The sequence below is a fragment of the Crocuta crocuta genome, unplaced genomic scaffold, assembly GCF_008692635.1.
Source record: "Crocuta crocuta isolate KB4526 unplaced genomic scaffold, BGI_CrCroc_1.0 scaffold420, whole genome shotgun sequence".
Lineage (NCBI taxonomy): Eukaryota > Metazoa > Chordata > Mammalia > Carnivora > Hyaenidae > Crocuta > Crocuta crocuta.
Window position 1 is genome coordinate 509,312 of NW_027528356.1, and position 15,214 is coordinate 524,525.

The window sequence follows — 15,214 nt, forward strand, 5'->3', positions numbered from 1 at the left end:
CGCCTATGCACTCACCTGCAAAGCCCCGCCCACGGCCCTGAGCCGGGGGGACGGGCCCGAAGTGCCGGGGGTACACGGACGCAGGGTAGAAAGGCAGCGCCGCGGGGGGCGGGAAGGGAAGCGGGTGGCTCTGCCGGGAGAGGTTCAGCCCTTCCAGGATGCTCTGCCGCATCTTCTCCACCTTGGCGGCTTGCTCGGCCTGCAAGTCAAGTGCCGGCACGTGAAAACTCAGTTCACGGTTTCGCTCGGATCGGAACAGACAGGAAAGAGGTGAGACACACCAGCTGCCAGGACGCATCTGCTCTTTTCCCGCGAGTCAGTCAGGGTCTGCGCCACCACACTGCGTGCGGACGGCAAGCACACCGAAAATGCCATCACCACCCACCACCTGCTCCTATTACATAATCATCCCCACAGACAAACACCAACATAAGCCCGGCTTTCAGCTGATCTCCAGGTGACAACCATCCACTGCCGAAGGTACTAACTGAAAGTGTGGTTCTCGTTCTGGAAGCCAACAGCGGAGTCCAGACAGGTCCCGCCTCAGCACAGAGGATGCTCGCCAACAGAGCATTCGGCCAGCTACGTGCTGCACGTGGCGGAGGGGGCACCGAGACCCCGGGGCAGTGCCAGCAGGGGCAGGCGGCTGCCCACAGGGATCACTCGCCGTGAACAACACGGCTGGCACAGACGGGGACAACACAGCTCATGGGCATCAGATCCACCGTGAAGGAGCCCATACCGCATTCACACGCAACGTCTTTCGTTAATAAATACAGAAATTCATGCAGCAATGCCAATCCTTGACCAGAGAATCTGAAAACCTGCTCAGCCCACAAATCAGTGCTTCCGCTGAGCCTGACCTGAGAGTCACGGCGGCTCGGGGAGATGGCGCTCAGCAGCCCGAGGCGAGCGCAAGCGGACACGACGGCCTGTCGGCGCGCCTTCCGCTCAGACCAGGACTTCAAACTAGTGCGCTCACTCGTCACTCGCGCCACAGCGGTGGCCCCACCTGCCTGCTGAAGTGTACTGTAACCCGCACTCGGTGCCCGCGGGACTCATGGCTGCCCGTGGCCCCGTGCAGAGCGGGACACGGCTTGTCACGGACTTTACGCTGGAAACCAGCGTCCTGTTCACCATCCACTTAGTGCCAGAGTTGTCATGTTTCTGTGGGTGATTCTGTCTGAAATGGGCCCAAGCAGTGCCGAGTGCTGGCTGGTGTCCCTAAGGGCCAGGCTGTGAGGTGTGCCCTGTAGAGACCATGTGTGTCCCATGGGCTTTGTTTGGGCTGTTCCAGCACAGCTGGCCGCATGCATAATATGAGTAGATTAACACTATAATATGTATTCATCAAGAGGTCTTTCAACAGAAACACACATTAAACAAGGAAGCTTACTGGGTGGCTGAGGCCCGAGGGAACCCCGGCCGGTACGTCCCCAGGGAGCAAGGTCCAGGCAAGTGCTGCACATCACGTGCACGCCTGCGGCCTACAAACAGCCCACCAGTGCTTCCCTGTCCCGCCCAGGGGGCCGGCCGCTCCTCCCCAGCCCCTGCCGGCCGGCGTTCCTCAGACTGACCTGACCATCACAGAGGTCGATGAGTGGGGTCTTTTCCCGGCTGGCTTTGAGGAGTTTGGACTGGAAGAGCTTCCCATCAAAATACATCCAAGGGCAGCAGTGCTCCCAGGGCACCGGCTGGCCACACGCGTCGTTTGCAAACAGGGCCATGTCCACACCGCTCATGAAGAGAGCTGACAGCTGAATGCCTCGGGGGTCGAGGTTCTCAATCTTTAAATGGAAAAGAGTGATTTCTATGGAGTAAGAACACTGCAGAACCCCATTCTCACCATGTCTGACTACAGCTCTCCACGGTTAGCGTGAACACCCCTCCACCAAACACCCGCTACACACACCTGCTATCTCCTTACAGCGACCTAGCACTGGCCTATCTGAACACAGAGACTTCTGATGTTATTTAACAGACTTAAATTTCAGAGACTGTTTTATAAACATTCTGAAGTATTTCAATTTGGAATTTGTAAAGCATCATACAAGCGTAAAACTGTGTTGAAGTTGACATGACAAAGTAACAGATTATTAATAGTCTCCTTAGCAATTAGAAGGCCACTATCCACCTATGAAAATAAGTTACCCTTCAGATTCTACATTCTGGTAATGTATGAACAGAGAGAATATAATAAGCAACATTCCATTAAGATTCTGCATTTTTCAAGTAGTTATATTACAAAATCACTCAGCATAATTCCATTCTAAAACCTGTACTTCATGTTTACATTATTTCATGTTAATGTTTTAGGTAGCAACTCATTAATGAGACTGTCAAATGCTTCAGGAGAAATGGAGAGCTTATAAATGGAAGAACACAACAACAAAAACACGGTATCTGGACCATGCAGACTATCTCTCCTGCCCCTCCTTCATGGCGCTGCACCTCCCTGCGCGCATGGCCCTGGCTCCTAGCACCTGACGCGCAGGGCAAGGAACACTGACAGATACAGTCAACTCTTGATCGTCTGTCTGTGAAGGACCTAGTTTGTGGATTATCCAGAAGGGAGTTTTAACTGCCTGGGTTCTGTCCTCCCACCATGCACACTTACTTCCTAAGGTGAGGGTGTCTCAAGAACGCAGCCCTTACGGGGTATCACCCTAAGCACTGCCGAAATGTGGCACATCCACCGGCTTTTCGTTAGAAAGGGAAAAGGTCATTCCCATGCCAGACACTGAGGCATCTCTGACTATCTGCTGTTTTGTGCTCAGGGCCGACATTCCCCACAATCTGCTAACTCTGTGTTTTCCAACCTTTGTCTTTTGGATTTTTCGGTCAATGTAGTTCAGAACCTTCCAAACCTGGAGAAGCCATCCACACCCCTGGCCCCGCCAGCCCTTGCTTCTCCGGAGCCTGAGCCCCCGGGAAGGGGCGGTGTGCTTGGCTGAGGGCAGGTGGGGCTGGGTGATGGGACTGCGTGCATTTTTATATTTCTAAGAAGAAGGGGGGGGGGGGGAAAAATCAAAATGGGGAAAGAATTCACTTTAAATGGAAACTCCCTTTTCCTCTGAGAGTCTCCAGGCAGAAAAGAGGGAGCTTCTCCTCCCTGAAGGCTGATGCTGTGGGAAAGTGGCCCCAACACACACAGGGGCAAGGGGAGACCAGGGGTGGTACAGGGGCCACTCCGCCACCCGATGTTGTCCTGCAGCCCAGCAAGTGCCTTCTGGGGAAGCCCAGGAAGCACAGTGCTGCTATCAGTGCTCCGGCCCCAGAGGTGGCCATGTGGACACGCCAGCGCTCGTGCAGCAGACAGAGCCCCCGCCGCCTGTGTGGGCAGAGGTACCAGATTAGGACAAGCGCGCTCCAGGTGGGCCGATGGGAGGGACGGGAAAGACTGCTTCAGCCACATACACATCTTGCTTATTCTAACTGGACTCGCCGTCAGCGAAGGAACTGCATGGGTTTCAAAAATGATTATCACATCCCTTAGTAATGGCAACGACCATTAATTTCACAGAAAAAGTTCTCAAAATAAAAGCCACTTAAATAATGTACGTAAAATCTCAACTCTGCTGTGTAGATCTTGCCTCATCCGAAAAACTTTCCCAAAGTCACTTCACATAGTGTTTTATATCTTTCCCTACATGTTAATTTTACAAATAATACTAAGTAATATCTACAGGGGACTTAACACGGACTTGGACTTGTCAGGTACCACTCTGCATTTCCACACGCGTTATCTCGTTTATGTCTCAGCAACTGTCCGACACAAGTACTGGGCCTAGTACTCCGTCAGAGGGAGAAACAGAGTCACAGAAAGCTCAGCGCCATTAAACTGGTAACTAGCAGCACCAGAGTCTGAACACCTGACCACAGAAATGGCTACGGTATTCACGTTCCAACTCATTCTCTTCTACACGGGAAGATAAAACTGTCGGCATCATCCAAAGCTCCTCAACTAAAGAAAGTGCAGTTTTCTGACTTTATAGGAAGTACAAATACGGAACTTAATCTCTGCGCAAGGAGCTCCAGAACAACTCCAGTGAGGGCGCTCTGCCTGCCATGTCACTGCTGGGCTGCAGACCCCTCCTCTGACCGGCCACGTTTACCTGCACCTGGCCTAATTCTTCCAGATGTCACAGGGGCCTGATACTGTCCTAAATCTCCTCCTCCTCCATCTTTTATATTCTGCACTCAGTTGGTGAAACTGAAAAGAACTGAAAGCAGTTACAGGAATGTCAAGAGCAAAAGAAAAAGAAACTGTCCTTCTCCTCACCCACTCCCCACCCTCCTCCAAACATAGGGTCAGTCTAATTCACCTTTGTCATTACATCCATGCTCATAACATAGGAGAAGCCCCCCCAAAAAAACACACCAGGGAAAACATGAGGAAAACCTGTGGATCCCTGTCACAGGTCTGCAAGGAGCCACGCAGAACAGGCACCTGTTCAGGGTCACGCGGACAGAGCACGCACAGACAAGACAGCACTCTTACAAAGTCAGTCTAAATTAATACTTTCAACATCTTTCCCTACCGAACCTCCTGTCAGAAAAGCCAATGAGAGGTCAAACTGTCAGAACTGGGTCTTTTTCTTTTCTTCTCCTCTTTATTCTCAAAGCACATAATGGACAAAAAATGGGAGAAGAAAAATAAGGTCTGGGCAATCCACAAACTGGACAGCGGCCCCTAAGACAGCCACCAAGACAAGAGTTGACTATATCCGAAACAGTGAAATGGCGTTTCATGGAAAAGCATCGTCATTGCATTTGATATATAAAAAAATTTTAATGGTTAAATGAAAAAGCAATTCTAAACTTTACTTTTCTATCACTGAATTTGGGGACTCTCAGCTCTGCATAGGGGCTTTAGTAGCATTTAAATAATGATTATGCCTCGTAGTTCTCAATCTGATAGCTGAGAGAATCCTCAATCTTAAAAAAAAAAAACAAAAAAAACACTACCTTTCCCCCCAACAAACGCCCTTGTGCCCCTAGCTCTGCGGAGTGTAGGCTGCTTGTGCGTGAGGTGCTAGCGGTGCAGGCCGTCCATGGTGAAGGGAAGGCGGGCCTCCAGACCAGCAAGAGCCGAAGGGACAGTGGCCTCAAGTCACTGCACGTAAAATAGGTCTTTCTAAACACAGTTCTAGAAACACCTGGCNCAAAAAAAAAACTACCTTTCCCCCCAACAAACGCCCTTGTGCCCCTAGCTCTGCGGAGTGTAGGCTGCTTGTGCGTGAGGTGCTAGCAGTGCAGGCCGTCCATGGTGAAGGGAAGGCGGGCCTCCAGACCAGCAAGAGCCGAAGGGACAGTGGCCTCAAGTCACTGCACGTAAAATAGGTCTTTCTAAACACAGTTCTAGAAACACCTGGCTTCAGATGAAGGATCAGGAGAAAACCATGAAAGCACTAAGACCTCAAAAGAACCAAAATGAAAGCTTAGAGTGTGGCTGTCTTTCAAAAGTTACACCCTGTGTGTTGATCCAAAATGAAAAGGATATGGGAGAGAAGATGAACTTTGAGGAAAAGCAACTTGATGGTGAGCTTGGTGGGCATACCTGATACCTGGCGGTCTGATTTTCAGAACTGGGATGTCAATACTGATGTAATAATCTAAATAAGAGAAACAGGAAGTAGAGGTAGAGGGATGGCAGCACACGCTAGTCAAAGTATTCACAACACCCCTGAGCACGGGCTGGTGACGAAGACGGTGGTGACGGCACCACCAGCCGGGGGCACGGGAGCGAGAGCCTGCACTTAGGGCCAGCCTTTCGGGGGACACCCAGCCAAATACTCTAGAACGAAAACTTAGATTCAAAAACATTACAAATGAAAATAATTTCTGTCTAACAAACAGAAAATCTTGATCTACAAAGTAAAGAATACAATTTGGGGTGGATTCTAAGGTTTATGGTCTTATTCAGCTTGTTTCAAAGTCATCAGAAGCCTAGGGTGACCACACGTGACCTGGGCTCCTCACAGTTAAGGGCCACTCAACAGCATATTACTAAATTTAATTCAGTAATTTAGGGAAACCAGAAATTGATTGAGCCCCAACTGTAGAATACTGATAATCTATAAAGTGAGCCTCAAATGCTCCTGAGGGGAAAGAATGCCTTCTTAAAGAACAGCAAAAAGATCTAAAAGTGAAGGCAATTTGTCAAAAGAGATTATTTGATTACAAATCAAAGTATTTTAAAAAAGAAAAAACCAAAACCAAAACAAACAAACAAAAAAAGAAATGTCAAAAGAAAAAAACCAAAACCCTGTACATTAAAAAGAAAAGGTAGATCCCCTGATTTAGCTAACTCTGGAAAGTCTTAAACTTTCTAAAGTTTAGCACAGACATTATAGAGAGCGAGTGCAGCCGTGCAGACACAGCAACTAACCAAAGTGCACTGAAAAGATAAGCACCCCGAAAAACCAGGGGACAGCTTGGAGAAAATTAACATTGCCAAAACAAAGAACAAAAGGAATTACTGGAAGGAAAAATTAAAAGGAACACGATGTTAAATGCTAAGTAAAAGGGGCACAGGAATGATGGTGTAACATTGTTCTTCAAGTGGTTTGTAAAGGGATTTACAGGCTAGGAGGGCAAGACTATGTTTTAGAGGAAACGAATGCTATAATCAGGAACAGAACGAAACGAGAAAAGAATCCTGGCCAGATGTGAGAATACCCTGAAGCCCAAGCCCTCCCCAGGGTGCGGGGTCCCCACCTGGAACAAAAGCAAGTTTACACCCTGACGTGAACACAAGAGCAGACGCCCACTGGTAACGAGGGAAAACCTTTATCGGACAGAAGCAGATCTGACCGCTTCCGAACTGGGATGGATACTGCTTCTGCCCTGGAGGCTCCCGAGTCCGCGGCTCGGTTTTCCAGCCCGGCGCTCTGCGCGGCCCTGCCCGGCAAGGCCGGCCCTCCTCACACCACTCCGAAGCCACGCTTCCCAAGACAAGGAATGAGGCTTGTCAATTACCTTGAGCTCCTGCAGCTGGTCGGGCTCATAGAGCTTGGGGGACAACGCCTGAGCCAGGAAGGCGTCCAGCTCCTGGCGACGCAGGATCCGCGCTCCAGGCCACTGCACCATATACCTACAGCGGGTGGACAGAGAGGGTCTGGTGTGAGGAGGGAGAGCTCACCAGTCACACGCACGACCTGGCATCCAGGTTCCAAGGGGACTCGGGATGACACGAGCTGGGGGCCCAAGAGCTCTCAATGTACGCTGGATGACACCAGCTACGAACGTGTGTCTAATCACCTGGGTCGAACAGAATGTTTGCTTTCAGAGTTATTAAAATAGCACACCACGTTTGCACAGACTGCAAACCAGCTGCTCAGTGATTTCTGATACAACTCCACTCTTGTAAGGTACTCAAACCCTGGAAATACACTGGCAGCATCAATGTACATGATTTATTTATTTCAGTTCAAGACCAAGGCAGACTAGGTCCAAATAAGAAAGGCGCGTCTCCTGATGAGGGGCGAGTGTTGCGGGAGACGTGTGCGCAGAAGAGGCTCCTGCATCGGCAGGTGGGCACCAGGGGACGGGGCAGAGGGGGCTCCAGGAGCCAGAACTAACGCTGCAGCCTCCAGAACCCGTGCCCACGACCCCTGGACACACGGACCTCCCGCGGCAGCCCTGGTGCGGGCGCCAGGAAGTGGGGGAGATCGATTTATAAATCTGCAACTTCCATGTGTGCCATCAGCCTGTGAGCAGCCGGACACCCACGCTCCTTCCCTTACTCACCTTGCCACTCGCACTGCCCCTTGACAAGCCCGGGGCCCCGAGCGAGGGGCGGCTGCTCCAGCCCCGGCCCAGGTGTCCACACGAGCGCCCGGCCCCGCCCTGCTGCACGCGGCAGACCGACGGATGACTCGGCAAGTCGCCGCTGATCCCTAGCATGAGCTTATGGGGACAGACCCTCTGTGACCTCTGGGAAGGAGCTCAGAAAGAGCAGAGAGAATGGTGACCGGCCTCACGCAGCTCTTTCCAATCCCGTCAGTGGAAGAAGTTTCCTCAGAGCTTAAAATCTAAGTCAACAAAAGAGGAGTGAGTTGCTGTGGAGCCCACCTCATTTGGAAATAATCAATACGCCTCACAGGAACACAAACAACTGGGCAAAGCAGGGGGCTCTGTCCAGCTGACTGCGTAAGACAAGTCTTTTCAAAACAGCCTGAGAGAAAGACGGAAGAGCTCGCCAGGCGCCTGGCGCCTCTCCACCTCTGCACACACGGCCTCCCGCTGTGCGGCCCCCACAGCCCTGAGGCACAGGCACAGAGCTTACGTGCTTTGCAGTAAAAGTACGGAAGGGCAAGGGGAAAGTGAAGGTCATTTCAAGGTAAATGAAGAGTAGACCTTAAATCTCTATGGTCCTTAGATGTAGATGCATGTACTTGAAAGAAATGCAAAAGCTTTTCATCACTAAACTACTTGCAAGGACAAAGGCTCCTTCCTTGTGACCCGCGGGGCGCCGGCATGCTCAGCACAAGGCCTCACTGTAGGGGCGCTGTGCAAGAACCGGCCAGTGCGAGGGAAACCCCCACGCTGTCTGAGGAAGTTACTGTGGGAACACCTGTGCCCCGCAATGCCCTCTGCCTGCGTGTCTGTGCCACACTCCTAGTTTTAGTTCTTCCGTTCCAAAAATTGTGATAAAATACGCGGAACGTGAAATCTGCCATCTTAACCACGTGCAAGTGGACAGTGAGGGCATCAGATCCGCCCACAGTGTTGCGCAGCACCCCACCCCTGCAAACCCAAAGACACTAATGACCCCCCTCTCCCCCAGCCACATGTTCTTTTTAGCATCCTGAATGAGATACAAGACTGTCCTGGAGACAGCCTGGCTTTCTCAAGATCTTTCCTGGTCTTCTTGGCAGCAAAGACTCAGAAGTCAGTTTAGCTGAACGAACAGTCTTTTTGTTAGAATGCCGGAGACTTCCTCCACGTGGCTTTCTAGTCCTACTGTAACAAAACCACCCATCACCCGTTTCTCACGTCCGTCCTCAGAAAGCCTTCCTGGACGTAAATGCTCAGACTAACCCACACCATGTGGGCTGTGCCCATGGCATCGCGGTGAGGAGGAACGGGGAGCATGCGACAGACCTGCCTGCGCCCCAGCCACAGCACTCCACCTGCGCAGACGGTGTGCCCAGGGCCTGGGGCTCCCTCCACCGCCCGCTGCTGCCCTGTCCATGCTGGGGAGCCGGGCCAGGGCAGGTCCTCGTGTGACCCTCCCAAACCCACCCACTCCTCAGGGTGTGGAGACAGGCACCTCCGGCTGCCTGTGTCCTGCCTGGGGGCTCAAGCCCTCCATCCCCTTATCTGATCTCCAGGCCTGAACCCAGCCCGCTCCTCAGCAGACCGTGAGCTCGCTGGGATGAGGGTCTGGGCCCTACCCCAGGAAGGCCCCCTTCTGCTCTGTCCTGGACACTTGCTTCACCCGCACACTGAACCTCGGCTCACCACCCCCTCTACCCTCCACTGCAGTCACGGTGTCCAGTTTGGAGCATAAGTGACCACCCCCGCCTCCCTGCCCGGAGGCAGGAACAACCTCACCAGACACGGGCACATGCAGACTGAGAAACAATCTGTCGGGGCCCCTATGTGCAAGCATGGCTTCCGGGGGCTGCCCTGTTAGCTCACATGCTGTCTGCACAGCAGGCTATCCCCAAACAAGCCGATGTTCACTCCATATCCACCAAGAGGGAGTTGAGAAGCTGCCCAGGACTGCAGGAGACACGGCAATGAAACGCGAGCGTGAGCCAAGATGCTCTCCTGCTGGTAAAGCGCATCGCAGGCCAGGTGGCTAAACCACAGTGAGGCATGTAAACGAGACGTACGGGTAGGACTTTTCTGATTTTGACAATGTCTTTGTGTTTAGAAACACACATAGAAGAGCTCAGGGGTAGAGGTGTTGCACCCAAAACTTCCACTCAAGGGGTCAGGACACAGGCACGCGGACACTCTCACACAAGGAGAGCCACTGCAGCAAAACATTAACGTGTGAAGTCGGGGTGAAGGACAGCCACAAGCTCCTTTAACTCCTCTCGCAGTCTGTTCAAGTTTGGAAGTTATACAAAAAGAGAGAAAAAGGAAAGAGAAAATTAAGGAAAGAGGAACACATCTGTGGCCCACAGCCCGGCCTTGTGACTGCTGACCCCTGCCTCCCCCACCCCCAGCCACCAACGCCAAGGGTTTGCAGCCGCACTCCCGTCGGCATTTGCGGGCAGCTGGCCTCGAGCCCACACACTCCTGCTGGCTGACCTGAGTCCTTGCTCTGCAGCAGGACTAACCTACTCGCCTTGGGTTTGCAGCCCGCTGGCCTTGAGGGTGAAGGACGGTAAGGCCTGACCACACTCGAGAACGCCCTCCATGGATGCCAGCAGGTCCGTCCGGGGTCATGTCGACACAGAACCCACCGCCCGGGCACCGCTTCTCCTGCACGCAGCCCCCCCCCCATCCCCCACACCTTCCCCTGGAAAACCTTCCCACCTCACCTGGACCAGATGGCCTTGGAGACATCGGCCCGCCCTCTTCCCAGGCTACCAGCTTCCCGAGTAAAGCGACCTCTCTTTTCCCACCATCACTGTCTCTCAGTGTTGACTTTCCAGAGGAGAGCAGCCTCCTGAGGTTGGAACCAGCTCTGTCTAGCAACACACTGTCTGCTAGGCATCCATCCACAGGGCCCCGCTGCTCCCCTCCCAGGACCTAGGCCCAAACCCAGGGCCTCAGAGGCACACATCAACCCTGACTCGCCCTTGCCTGGCCCCTCCATACACCTCCCCTTCCTTCAAACCGTGAGGCCCCCAACTCAGCCCACCCCCTTGACCAGAGCTCATGCCATGGAGCACCTGCACCCAGCACCAGCCTATCCTTGAGAGCCCAGAATGTAGAAGGGAGAACAGACCCTCTTAGTGGAAGCGGACCAGGCCGTTTACTGGTGTCCTGGCCCCCAAACCTCGAGGGACTTGTCCCGTGAACAGCAGTCCCTCACCTCTCTCTGACATCCTCTCCTCAACCAGCTCCACCTCCTTAGGACTTGAAACCATGAGAGGCTTTCCATGCAGGAAACTTCAGGGGTCTCCATAGCCAACCAGGTCACCTACCTCCCACCACAGTGTCAGAGCCTTGGATCCGGCTAGTCCCATTTACTAACCCTTCCATTCTCTACAAAGCACACAAAGTATCAACCATAACGATTGTCTTAAAAATGGACACCAGGACAATTCTGAAATCTGTAAGACTTTACAAGGGCCGTCTGAACAATGCCGGAGTGTTGGCCTACCGAGGACCAGGACAGAGACCAGCTGCAGAGGGCGGCCACAGTGCATCCCAGGCTGCGTGTGTGGACGGCCAGGGCGGTCCCAGCACCACAGCGCCTTGTCCTGCTCGGGGAGTGGCCACCTGTATCCAGGTCAGCTGCACAAGCCTCAGGTGGAGGCGGCAGCGTCCACTGGGATAAAGGCCACACACCAATTTAAACTTGGAAAAGAGAAGTACAATCAACCAAATTTACTCTTGCTAATTTGATCTTAGAGCCTCCAAAGTCTTCATCTCTAATGTTTGGCTATATAAGGTTTTTATTGATAAAAACAGGTCCATAAATGAATTTTCCATTTGAGAAACCAGAAGCTTCCAAATGAAGACCTAGTCTCTCCCATGAAGCTGTCAACGCAGGTAAAGGGAAGAGCGTGAAGGAGAGGCTTCTAAGTAAGTTACTGGTCTTCAAGGCTGTGATGAAGTTAAGAAATGTGAGGAAATGAATACTCGGCTAAGGCTCTGTCCCCCCTCTTGTTCCTTGAGGGCAAAGAACAGGGGAGTCGGGGGCCCGGAAGGAGAACGCGGGAGACTGACTGGGCCCCAAGGCTGTCCACAGGGGGAGGGTCCACATGTGCGCTGTGCCCGCCCACTGCAAATACCCTGGGAGGGCCTGGGAAACACGACCGTCTCTACCACGAGGAAGCAGGGCAGCCGGGAGAAAGGGCCCAGGATGTCTGTGCAGGGAGGTGCTCCCGGGGTGATGGATAGCCCTCAGAACAGAGGCCAGCCTGACACAGCCCAGCAGGCGACCACGAAGCAGCAGATTAGTCTGTCAAGAGTGGACTTTCTCACAGAAGAAAATAGACGCTGTGCACCCACTGAAGTTGATGGACTGTTTCCACCAAGTGCCTCCCATGAAATGGGACAGACCAGCCCCACAGGAGTCTCTCCTGGCACGAACACCTGCCTCTCCAAGTGCCCAGGGTGGAGGCATACAGTCCAGACAAGACCACGGCAACAGAGGGACGGCCACACTGTCCACCCGTGTTTGGTGGAAAAACCAATGGGACTTTACCTCCAAACACAAAGAGAGTATCTTAAATGGACCCTGAAGTTCAAACAGAAATAAGGTATCATGTTGACTGTGATGACTATATTATGCTTCTATTAGAAAATGTCCAGGGCGCCTGGGTGGCTCAGTCGGTTAAGCATCTGACTTCGGCTCAGGTCATGATGTCACAGCTCATGGATCCGAGGCCCGCATCGGGCTCTGTGCTGACAGCTCAGAGCCTGGAGCCTCCTTTTGATTCTGTGTCTCCCTCTCTCTCTCTCTCTCTCTCTCTCTCTCTGCTCTTCTTCCACTTGTGATCTCTCTATCTCTCTCTCTCTCCCAAAAATAAAACATGAAAAAAAAATTTTAAAAAAGAAAAAAAATAAAGAAAATGTCCTTATTTGTTAGACAATCACACCCAAGTATGTGGGTTTTTAAAAAACTCTATTTTGCCCCAACCATTACCTCCCATTCTGCAATCAGCAGCTCCTCTGTATGCAGGAGCCTGTTTGTTTGCCTTGAGCACAGAGTCGTGTACAACTGTTGAATCAATGTGTTGTACGCCTGAAACTAATACAACGTTATGCATCAATTACACTTCAATAAAAAAATTGAACTCAAAAAAAAAAAAAAAAAAGCTCTTTGTATTGTCCTTGCAATCTTTTCCTAAGTTGAAAATTGGTTCAAAAAACCCTTCAAAAACCTACTGAATCTAATTCAGGTGTGTATGCCAACTCAAATTAACTTCCAGACACCAAGTGTCCACACAGGCCTCCGGGGGCTGCCGGGTTTTCAACCCCTCTCCAAGGACAGGAGCCAGACCCCTGCAGAGGGCAGGGTCCAATGCAACTCTTGAGGGGCCAGAAAGCAAGAATATGCTGGGGGCGCATAGGACACAAGCGCCCACGGAATGAGCCCCCCCAAAGCCTGAGCTGAACAATGTGAGCAGCCAAATCAACAACATGTTAGGTTATAACCCCAGGAATTAAAACAGATGACCTCAAGTCCACACTGATCTACATGTGATTAAATACACGCAGGGAGAGATATGTCTTCCCCACGGAACTCCAGGTAATATACTTATTATGTACAGCCTTCAAAATCTTTAATATTTAGAGGATAAAGTACGTTTAAAATCACTACGGTATTTCCCAAAACTACATGTTCCCCAAATACACGTGTTCTGCTCAGGACAGGTTCAAACCCACGCCGTGCTGCCCCAGCCCGCGTCCCCACCACATGCAGGACCACGGGGGGCCGGCCGCACCTCACCTACCGTAGGACGCAGCACAGCACCGTGAGATGGGTGGGCACGCTGGCCGGGTTGAGCATGGCTGGCGTGTCCGACCTCATGCAGGCCAGGAAGGCCCGCATCCTGCGGTTCTTGTCCTCCACCGCCTTCCCCAGCCACAGCCGCTTCAGGTTGGGGCAGGTCCACTCCCTGAAGGCCAGCGCTTCCACCAGTTCCGGCGTCTGCGGAGACTTCCCTTTGTAAGCTGCCCACTCCTTAATGATCACGGGGGGAACTGGAGGGGAAGAGCAGAGGAGACCCGTTTACACCCCGGCTCTGCCACTGGAGGCCGAACAAAACCAACCCTCCAGTAATTACAGTCTGAAGGTGCCACTGCTCACACACCAACGCATTCTCTCATCAGCAAGCCACCGGCCACCAGTCCTCAGGTCTAGAACATTCTGTCCCCTACGCACTTCTGTGGCACATTCACATTTCCAGTTGGGCCACCAATAAATCTCTACTCAATCAAATTATGACTTGATTTCCCCATATACCTAATACGTATAAATCAAAGGTGTTAGAAAAACTGTTTTATTATTTCAATCCATTAAATTTTAAGAACTGGTAAAACTGACAGAAGTATGTGATTATCAACATATCATGGGAAATCCAATTCAGATCGCTCCTCTTTTTCTACATAAACGGACACTTTCACTAATCAGATTTCAAAAATAATTTGCACTTGATGCCACTTCGTGTAAAGGTCTCCTTCCACAAACGCTGGTTAGTAAGAATAAGCTACCCCGCAGCGAGACCCCAAAAGCCTAGCAAGGCAGCAGGAGCAGGGCAGTGTTCTGAAATCCCAGTGACATCAGCACACAGTAACTCCATTCAGGGGGACTGAAGACAAAGCACAGAATTCTCCAGTTCATCTCCAAGCAGGCAAGAAGATCCAAGTTGATGTAACAGAAAACAGTGGCCTCTCATCCACAGTTGCTTTTACCGCTATTTGAGTCAGACAACACGCACCATTTCCTGCAGCATTCTGAATGAAGTATGGGAAACGTGTAGCAGGAGACACAGCGCGGAGCAGGCAGAGAGCATGGCCCAGCCTCTCACCGCAGCACGAAGGGACAGGCCAACGCTGGGCTCAGGGCGTACACCGCCGGGGAACGAAGGCTCACTTCGGTCCGTGACTGTCAGAGCAGAAGCAGGGTGGCGCAGTGACCCCCTAGGCACCTTCCACGGGGCCGTTCTATCTAAATGACAGCACCCTGGCTGGGCTCATGCCCCCTACAGTAGCACCCAAGGCAGAGAGGCGACCGAAGGCTCAGACTCTGCCCGCCTGCAGCCCCACCCCTCCCGCGGGCACAGGACGTGGGCAGCTGCCCGCCCCAGACAAGGCAGGAAAGGATGCCGTTGAGGAGCCCGGGACTCCGGGCCCAGGAGCACCTGGCCGCTAGAGCAGGGGTGCAGGTCAACAAGCTCCTCAAAACTGTCCTCTTACAAAAAAGTTACTGTTCTATCACTGGGAAAAGCCCTTTCATTCACATTTGAGTATCTTAGTGTCTAAAAACTGAAGGAAAATCTAAAACACATGAAATGCTTATTTTAAAGCCCATCAAGTCCAAACAGATACACATGTATATAAATATATGCATCTT

At 52.0% G+C, this 15,214-nt stretch overlaps 1 protein-coding gene across 1 annotated transcript in view; it reads right to left on the bottom strand.

Annotated features, from left to right (window-relative positions):
* FAM120A (family with sequence similarity 120 member A) overlaps positions 1 to 15,214 on the bottom strand; it is a 92,008-nt gene that overhangs the window by 10,873 nt on the left and 65,921 nt on the right. Inside the window, exons 12-15 of the mRNA XM_077753784.1 lie at positions 13,593 to 13,842; positions 6,982 to 7,096; positions 1,578 to 1,787; positions 16 to 199 (exon numbers count right to left, since the gene is read on the bottom strand). Of these exons, the coding sequence (XP_077609910.1) occupies positions 16 to 199; positions 1,578 to 1,787; positions 6,982 to 7,096; positions 13,593 to 13,842 (759 nt within the window). The remainder of the gene's footprint in view (positions 1 to 15; positions 200 to 1,577; positions 1,788 to 6,981; positions 7,097 to 13,592; positions 13,843 to 15,214) is intronic.